This window comes from Mustela putorius, unplaced genomic scaffold (genome assembly GCF_011764305.1).
Source record: "Mustela putorius furo isolate JIRA1106 unplaced genomic scaffold, ASM1176430v1.1 tig00003871_pilon_pilon_pilon, whole genome shotgun sequence".
Lineage (NCBI taxonomy): Eukaryota > Metazoa > Chordata > Mammalia > Carnivora > Mustelidae > Mustela > Mustela putorius.
The window spans coordinates 8,232,278-8,242,046 of NW_025422023.1; the positions used below are offsets into that span (position 1 = coordinate 8,232,278).

The window sequence follows — 9,769 nt, forward strand, 5'->3', positions numbered from 1 at the left end:
TACAAATGGTTTCCTGTGTTTTGTGTGTGTTTTTTATAACTTAAGCATTATTTCAACACATGGTTCTTTGAATACATAGTAGCCATAGAGAAATATATAAAGGTATTATAGCCAAAAGAGCAAGAGTGGAAAGGCCATTATAGACCAAGCCAATAAGGAAAAGTTCTCAAATTTATGAAATGTCTTCCTACTTATCCCTTGATTCTGTGAGTTAAATGTTAGCTTGTGTATCAATAACTAATATTTAAATAGTACTTTATGACTTACAAAGCACTTAAAACAGGTTTTTGGATTTCCATGTAACTCTAATACTGTGTCAACAAATATCATTTGTCTCATATTTAGATAAAGAAATAGAGGCTAAGAAAGTACTTAATATCTTGATCAATTTCAGCACACTAAGAAGCTAGACCCAAACTTGTTTCTCACATTAAAATCAAGGTTCCTTCTACTAACATTCCACTTCTCAGATTAAGCAGTGCTCAGTGCTAGAAGACAGGTAATAACGTGTGAGAATGTTGACAATTCCCAGACTCCACAGTTAGAATCTGCATTAAAAATAAAAATAATTTTATTTATGAATTTCAGGGATTAGTGAGTTAAATAACCTACAAATCTGGAAAACACTGTATACAATCTGTATATAGCAAATGGTGCCTTATATAATGTGATTAAAATATCACTTGGCAATCACCTTTCTAGTATCTTGTACCAATTCTTCCATGAAAAATATTCATGTGTTGGCTTTTCATTTTGTGAGAATTAACATAGTAGTTATTTAAATATTTGCTGATTTTGCATTAGAATCAGTTTGGAAATAAGTCAGTTTATCTAAGGAATGGGATATAATAATGTATAGGTCTCTGAGTTCCAAAACTCAGCAAACCTTCTAGAGTTCTCACATGCATGACACTATGTTGGGTGCTTTGTGTACATCTCTTCACGTGATCTCCCTAATACTCCTACGAGGTAGGCACTGCACTCATCCCACTTTACAGCTGAGAAAACTGAAGGCAAAGTAACTTGCCCACGTTCACAAAGACAGTAAAATCGGAGAGCTGGAATTTGAACCCAGACATTCCGGCTCCAAAAGAATTATAAATGTGACACTAAGTGATTAATTCACTAATAGTTATTTCCTCTGCTTGTTTTCTTCTCCTCCAAGTCCCATATCAGCTGCACTCACATTTATATTACAAAAAAAATTATATATATTTTTCAACTAACTTAGCAAGGGGTAGGTAGGCAAATACCTGCAACTCCTTTCAATGCATCTTCTACTAGTTAATTGAATCAAACGTCTGAAGAGGATCATTAACATTAAGCAGAAACTCATTTGTGGCACTTAGTTTGTGGTTTAAAGGTGTGGAAGATGTTAGGAGAGGCAGCAGTGGCTTCTGAATTACTCAAGTGCCAAGTTTCTCTCCTTCCTCTCTTCTATTCGAAAATCTCAACTTGCTACAGTTTCACCACATTGGAAGGCAGCAAGCTATAAGGAGGCTTTTGAAGAACAACATCCTCTGGTTTGATTTTAAGCCACATTGCTCTAGTATAATTTTATAGCCTCGCTTCCTAAAGTGGGAATCATAAAATCGGCCTTAAATGCTGTGATGGAAGGAATCTACATGAAGGGCCAGACACGATGAATGGTAGATGTCAGTAAATGTTGTGACGGTACTCACCTGGGTTCACTTGGACCCGATTCAAATGAGTCTGGGTTTTGACCCAGCTAATTTGGGTTCAAGCCAGAACATGACTGAGTAGACAGATGTCAAAAGCAGTTCATATTTCAGATGGGCAGCACACCAAGAATAAAATCAATGACTCCAACATTTTTGGCTATCAACCTCACAATTTAGTTCATTACTGACTCTATACAAATAAGCAAATGATTGCCTTAGGACAGGGTCTGCTTAGAACATGATTGAATGTATTCAATAAAAGGCTGATAAAACTTCTCATTTGTTCGTTTTTTAAATGAAGAGGAAGAAAGGTAGTGAATAATAATTAGAGTATCAGAGGGGTGCCTGGGTGGCTTAGTGGATTAAAGCCTCTGTCTTCAGCTCAGGTCATGATCTCAGGATCCTGGAATGGAGCATCGCATAGGGCTCTCTGCTCGGCAAGGAACCTGCTTCCCCCTCTCTCTCTGCCTGCCGCTCCGCCTACTTGTGATCTTGGTCTGTCAAATAAATAAATAAAATCTAAAAAAGTAATAATAATAATTGGAGTATCAGAGAAATGGTGATGATCTATATCTTGGTATATATTGTCATTCAAACCAAAAGGTTCTCATTAAGAAAAATAATAAATTCTGGATTTCCTCAGAAAGCAGAGCCTGAGACAAAGGTTTGTGGGCAGACAGTCTATAAATGAGTGAAGTCAAGGAAAAGCTTAGAGGACTAAGGCGGTGAAATGGATCAGGAATAGAGGAGGAAAACATTCACTCACTGGCTCCATCCCCCCTCTTGGCATGACTGGTCTCATAGAGGGCTACTGCTCCTGCTCTTCCAGTTCAGACATACATCACTGCCATCAGGGGCTCTGCAAGTGACACATGCCTTGTTGTCAGAATAACAGCAGACAGGAAAGCAAAAGATACAAGTTCACATGAGGTTACACATGTGCATAACAGGTTGCCATAGCAATGGCTGGAGTAAGCACAGCCAGAGAGGGTACAGGAAAAGACACAACAGGTATCTAATACTTATACAAGGGCTGCTTCTATTTAGAGACTAGTTACGAATATCTCTGCTAATATTTCTAAAAGACACAAAACTTCTATTTAAGTTGAGAAAACAATTTTTCTTTTCTTTTTTTAAAATGATTTTTCTTATGGTTTTCCCAAATTCAGGACCCATATAGTGGCCTTTCTAGATGTAATTAACATCACTAATGTTTTTCACATGGATGCTGATGTGTCTGCAACAGCACAAAGAGGGTCTTGTTTGCTAACTGAAAGAGTTTCTTTTAACACCCAACAGGCATTATTATCCTACCCTGATAGAGCTATAATGACCCACAGGAATTCAGTAACAGGAAAGGAGGCACTTACTAACAGGAATTGAAAGTCCCTTAGAGTACATTCCTGCTTTGACATTCAGTGTTTAGAAATGTGCATCTCGAATTGTTCTCAAAGATGAAGAGGAAGTTGGAAAGAGATGACCAAAAAAAAAAAGGCATAGAAATTTCTTGAATTAGATAATTACTCACAAGTTAAAATTGTTAAAATTTGTTAAAGTTAAAAGCTTGAAATGTACCTTTATCAATGAAAATGAGAGAACGGGCAATGATCCAGTAAAATAAAAGCTTTCTGAAACCCTCAAATGTGCATCATTTTTTTTCCCTGAGTTACCTGAATAATTAAAATTAGCAAGATAAAATCACCAGAGAACTTTCTGGTGACAGCTGTTATGAGTCTTTTGAGAACAGGAATTCTAGAATGAAATTATATCTACTTTTAAGCAGAGACTATTAAAAAAATGAGTTGTGGAAAAAAATGAATGCTAAACGAATGGTTTGGGGACTAAACACTTTCCCATTGGATTTGTTTGCATATTGGTTCATTCTTCCCACAACAGATCACTTATTTTAAGTAAGATTTTCTGATAGTGATGAAGCTAAACAGAAGTAATAAGTAAAATGATCTGCTCTAGAGCAACTCATATGCGATCTAAAATAACACATCAATTAAGGATATGTGGTATTTATTTAACTTTCTTAAACTTCTTTTATGAACTTCGTTTTTTAAAAAAGCCATTTTGTATTTTTAAGAAGTTGGTTGAGCATAAATTTTCTCCTTGAATATTTCTTACTATAAGAAGATATTATGTAAATTATTTTATACACCAAAAGGAAAGGTAGAGCCTGTTCTTTTTACATATTCTTTCCCCCAAAAATCATAGTCAGAGAAGTTTGAATCTCCAGATTTTTTGTCGATTACTGTCACCTGGTACTAGATTGTCCATCTATACCTATCACCTTCTCCTCTGGCTAGACTTTGGGAATTGGCTTACCTTTGATAAGAAGCCCCTTTCTTTGTATTTGGTGCCCATTTTCATAGCCAGGGATCAAAGTAATCCACAACTTGTATCCATGTTCTATGCTATGTGTTATATGTGTCCTAATCTTTTCACAAGGACAAGGCAGTAAACTGGTAAGTGATTGTTATTGGAAGAAATTAAAAATGAAAGAAAATAAAGGCAATTGTATCATTAATCTAAGTGTTCATTCAGCTATGCCCTTATTAAATGTTTAAAACTGTTACTGCACAGGAGTGCCTGGGTGGCTCAGTGTGTTAAACATCTGCCTTTGGCTCTAGTCATTGTCTCAGGGTCCTGGGATCAAGTCCCACATCCGGTCTCTGTTCAGCAGGGAGCCTGCTTCCCCCTTCTCCACTGCTTGCCTCTCCCCTTGCTTATGTTCTCTCTCTCTGTCAAATAGATAAATAAAATCTTTTAAAAAAAGAACTATTATTGGACAAACTACATATGGTAATATATATGGTCCCTACTTTCAAGGTGCTTATAGTCTGATAGAGGAAATAAGATATGCCTACACATAATTATGACAGAATTAAAAAACAAGTGCCATAAGGGAGTTAGAAATATGAGTAGTTGGTGAGAAATAAATTGTCTTTCTATGTTATTAATTCTACAAAAAGCAGGACTAAGAACTCCTGGGATTCAAGAGTAAAGAAAACTCACCCCCTCATCCAGCTACAGAGGGATTCCAACTACCCATGGATTTTAATTTACATTGTGCATTTCTATTTAAATATCTTACTGGGATTTCAAACTCAGCATGTCCAAAGTCAAATACATGAATTTTCTCCTTAAACTGTCTCTACCTCTCTTTCCCTCCCTCTCTTCCCAAACCATTTCCCTACTCCTAGTATTCAGATAATCCTTTCTGTACATCACAGTCACTTTCTCCCTCATTGTTGGTCAAGAATATGTCAAATCACTAACTATCTACTTCCTTTAGTGCTTCCCCAGATCCTTCTTTTTATTTTATTGATAGGCTTTCAAACTTAGAATAACATTTGCTCTATTTTCTTTTATCTTTTGTCTCTCTTGACTACAATAGTCTAATTTATATTCTGTTGACAGATTAATCTTCCCAATTTATATCCCTGATCATGTAGCTCTCACATTCAAACGTATTTAGAGGCTCTAAACTAAACAACTATTCAATTTTAACTATTTACTCTTAACTAGTCAATAGCTCTTATCCTGGTAGTCAGTATATATCTTGAGGCTCTATTTCCAACCTTATTTTCCAAAACTTAACCTATGTCCAATCTTTGACCTTCTTACATGTGTACTTTAGAATATCCTCAGGTTTTCATGTTCCTACTCAAGAAATTTCATCAATTTAAAATCTGTTTTTCAAATTTCAAAGTTTATCACAATTTCCACTTTTATATGAAGCCTTTACTGATATCCCACACTGAAAACCAAGCTCTGGACCGTTCTTTATTTACCACTTAAGACTTACAATATAATCAAACTTATAATTACTTGACTCCTCCTCTCTCCCTCATTTCAAGGGTCATGACCAAGTCCTACTGATCTCTATAAATCTATAGCACTTAGCATAATGTCTGTCTCACAATCTTTACGATCCATTTTTTCCCCATGAAACTGAATGTTCAATCCCTAACAAATGAATTTCTCCAAGCAATGATTCTTCAGATATCAATAAAATGATGTTTGTTCCTGTTTGCCAATGCCGAATACATTTTAATCTCTCCTAAATTAGTGTAAAATTCAAAAAACAAATGGTACTGGGAGAGTATATTGTTTCCTGGGTCTCCTTTCTCTTGGAATCCCTCTTCATCGAACTTCTCTTGGTCCTGACAGCCAAAGGCTCTTCCATCTAGGCCTATAAACCAGAGGGGTTTAAAAGCCACAGGAGGAGGGGCTGTTCAGTTTTAAATACAATTCAGAAAACCTTGGGAAAGAATGACAATTCTTTTTCAGGAACCTTCCCTGCATATTTCAACAGAAGAGCTTTCCAAATTGGAGATGGTAAAATATTATACCACCAACCAAGTAATAGAAGGTCACTGGCTGGCATGTAAAAAGATTCACTTGATTTTCACAAAGAGCAAAAAAGACTACATTGTATGTATTTAAATCTGTGACTGACAAAAATGTCAGAAGGAAAAAGAAAAGTAGTCAATTTCTCTAAAATATCATTATTTAGGAATAAATTGCTATGCAAAGAAGCATGGATATTCTTGACAACTTGTGAATTTAAGGCCAAGAAATTGCCTCCCTCCTCATCCCTAATAATCAACCCTGCTGAGGAAATATGGTAAGCATTCTAAGTTTGGGCAAGGTACAAAGCTTTAAAATCAATGTGTTTCCGGTATAGGGGGTTAGGGAAAGAACTTAATAAATCAGCTTAGGAAATGCTTCATTTCCTGTGCCCTGTCTGGGAAGGGAAACATAAAACCGGCAGAGCCAGGTGTGACAAAGCATACACCTGGATGGAAAATCTCTTCCAGCTCCTTCCAAGCACCACTCAGATGGTCAGTTTACGCTCTTGTGCTAGAACTTCCTTTTCTAAGACAAATAGAGTAGTTTTTGCAGACATGCTCTTTAAGTTAACAAATAGGGTTGTTGGCAAAGGTTAAGGAGATAGTCATGATGTAATTATTATCTCTGCTCAAAAGAGAAATTATCCTACTTGCGCTAACTGTTCCTTAGAAAGAAGACACTATTAACAGGCTGGGCTCATTACCAGTGAGGTAGAAGAGCTGGAGTGGTAAGCAGCCTAAGCCAGACTTCCAAATTTATATTGACCTGACACCTGTTTGTGAGCAGAGTTTTTCATGGCATCAGGATTTCCCTTGCATACTGAAGAGTTATTTACACGCTTATGCACTGATTTCTGTGGCCCTTCATACTCTTTATTTTAAAAAATCAGAGGCTTGGTAACTCTTCTAAGTTAGAATTTCCGGTCTTTAGACCTGTGGCAACTTAACTCTGGAAATGCCAATTTGCATGATAAGCAATTATACATGATTTTGAAATGTTTGGGAATGTATCCTAAATTTGTATATGTATTTTGGGAAATTAATGACAAAGATTGTTGAAAGACTGTGTCTAATTTTTCCTACACTATTATTCTAAATTAGAATTTTTGTAGGAAGCAAACTTTTGAAAAGAGCACACGTAAAATGAAATTGAACTGAATGTTTTCCAGGGCCCCTCAGAATCAAGATTTCCCAACTGTGTTCTTCTATGATAGATGATACTTTGGTTTTCACACTTGCCAAATCTGTCTTGTATTAGAATTACATATTTGTTTTTCCCCAATAGTACATTTACCACTGTTAGTAAGGACAATCATTGGTAAGGACATCATTGGTAATCTTAATCATTTATGTATTCTTTGCACTGGTAAGTACTAATAAATATTCATCAAATTTAATTGCTTACAGAGAATCTCTCAGAAGGGGCTACAGTAATATGTAATAATTTCTTGCAAGTGGTCATTAATATAGTCAGAGCTTATAGTGGTTCATATATATCTTTATTAACAAATTTCTGAAATTGTGGTCCATCTACAAATTTCTGAAATGTTGTGCAAAATGTTGTGTGTATATGTGTAGGTATGCACTTATTTCCGGATGAAATGTTATTAACTTTAATCAAATGACTCTCCTCTTAACCCGTCCTACCCCTCGAGATATTAATATTCACTTCCCCAGGCAGCTTGATCCAACCTCACCATTTATCAGAGCCAAAAGATAGTTGGGACAAATATAGGCCAACATCTGCAATGCAGTATTTCTGATTACAGCCTTTCACCCATACGTGACAATCTTGTTATTTCTAGGCTTAACGCCTGAGAGGAACATTTCTGAGAAACAGTACATTTGTAACCAGCATTTTACCCCCAGATTTTTATTCTTCAAAAATGCTGTCATGCATTCTCAGTACCTTTATGGTGCCATCAAATAAATACACAGCAAGGCCACTGCACCAGCAAGCATTTCCTTCCCATGCAAACAAATATCCTCTCTGTGGAGCCTTCTCCACGCACTCCAGAACAATCAATACCCATGCACCCGACACAGCAAAGGAATTGCTGCATCCAAGTTTCAGGGGAAGGTCCCTGAAGGTCAACTGAGGCTGAGTCCCCTCCCAGTGAATTCTGATCCACCCTGTCAGCGGAATAAGAGAAAACGGTACCTGTGTTGTTGTTACTGCTACAAAGACTGGGCAGAAGAAGACAAAGGATGGTCACTTGAATGAGTTTCATGGTGCTCGTGGATAGTCTTGTGGATCGTCTCAGTGGCGCTTTTCTCCAGAGTCAGACAGGGACAACTCCCTTCCAGCCTGGCAGGGCCTTATTAGCAAATGGAAAAGGTGCGCGGAGTGTGAGCAGCCACTGCCCATTCCCACTTATTTCGGGGGCTCTGATAAAGAACGGGAGGAAATAGACACACTCCCTTTGGGAGTTCAGCAGAGAGGAGATTTATTGTTTCAGTGCCTTACAGGAACTTTTTTTTTCTCTTCCTTTGGCAGCCACTTGTGTTTTTGTTACTCCATTATTTTGTTCTTCTTCAACAAAAAGGTCAGGGCGGGTTCTGAACAGAAACAGATCTTTCTTGAGAATGGATCATACAGCTTTCTAACTTTTGTTTTGAAAGTGTGTTTCAGAGTGGTTATAAAAAGAGCCTTATTAACCAGAGACTCGCTTTGGATAAAGAGGCTTTAATCACCCAAGGGTTAAAGTTTAGAGCAAAATGCACAAGGAATCAACTTTTCTTCCTTCTCTCCAACTTGGAAGCCAGAAGAGCAAAGACCACCTTCTGGAGATCAGTGCCAAACCATATTAAATAGGTCCTGCTTTGCTCTCCAGTAAGCAAGAAGACTTCTTAGGGATGTCCAGGGAGGTTTTTCAGGCTATAGAATTAAACAACAATCTGACCATTCACTGCTCATTCCTGGCTTTTATTGGTGGAATTCGATGAAGTATAAAGAAAAATTAGTTACACAAGAATCACTTGCTTTTGGAAACTGGCATTGGGTGTTTGCGTTGCCCCAGCTGTTGCAGGGACAGTAGGCAGCCAGACTGGCCCTGCCCAGACCGCCCTGGGCGACACCCCTCAGAGCCACAGCAGCCTTGAACTGTATCCTGGGAGCATCTGGGCTTTATCTCAGTTGATCTTATGCTTCCATTAGCACGATGTATCCTAAGGTATGAGAAAAGCTCAGGAAAGTTTATTTTGGGAAGAGTGGGCTGGGAATGCTCAAAAATTTCTCCATATAAATTAATAATTGCTTCTTCACTTTACACCATTTCCACTTAGGGACGTTTTCATAGGATGCTCTAATTGCAAATAGCGAGGAAAACTCCCCCACCCTTACCCTCCACATTTCACTGCTGCACTATGCTGAGGAGAACTCATTAAAAAAGTGGTTAGAGCAAGTTAACTGATCAGAATATTCCAAACCCTAGCTTGTTTCTTCCTAAACTATACCAAGTCTCAGAAGAAGCTCCAAGTTTATATTTTGTGCATAAGCAAGACTGGATTTTACTCTCTCTTCTAATTAATTTTCTAAAACAGACTGCCTTTGGACTTGTTACTTTATTTGGCATATCCTGGATAGTATAAAGATAGTAATGTATGTGAATAGTTGTCACATGCGCTTACCAGAAATAAACTGAGGTGTGGCCATGAATTCACAGTGGAGCACTCACATTGCCTCACTTCCTGCTCCTTGCTCTGCGGTAACTGTGGAGTTCTCAG

General features: G+C 37.5%; 1 protein-coding gene across 2 annotated transcripts in view; it reads right to left on the bottom strand.

The window, feature by feature from the left end:
- The window catches only part of EMCN (endomucin), a 108,648-nt gene extending 100,175 nt beyond the window's left edge, over window positions 1-8,473 (bottom strand). The window contains exons 1-2 of one of the 2 annotated variants that reach the window (XM_004748173.3): window positions 8,205-8,473; window positions 2,449-2,541 (exon numbers count right to left, since the gene is read on the bottom strand). Coding sequence is in view for 1 of the 2 variants with exons in the window: in XM_004748172.3 (XP_004748229.1) it covers window positions 8,205-8,274 (70 nt within the window). In the remaining variant the exon portion in view is untranslated. The remainder of the gene's footprint in view (window positions 1-2,448; window positions 2,542-8,204) is intronic. The other variant, XM_004748172.3, reaches the window with a different exon arrangement.
- Between the last annotated feature and the right edge of the window lie 1,296 nt (window positions 8,474-9,769).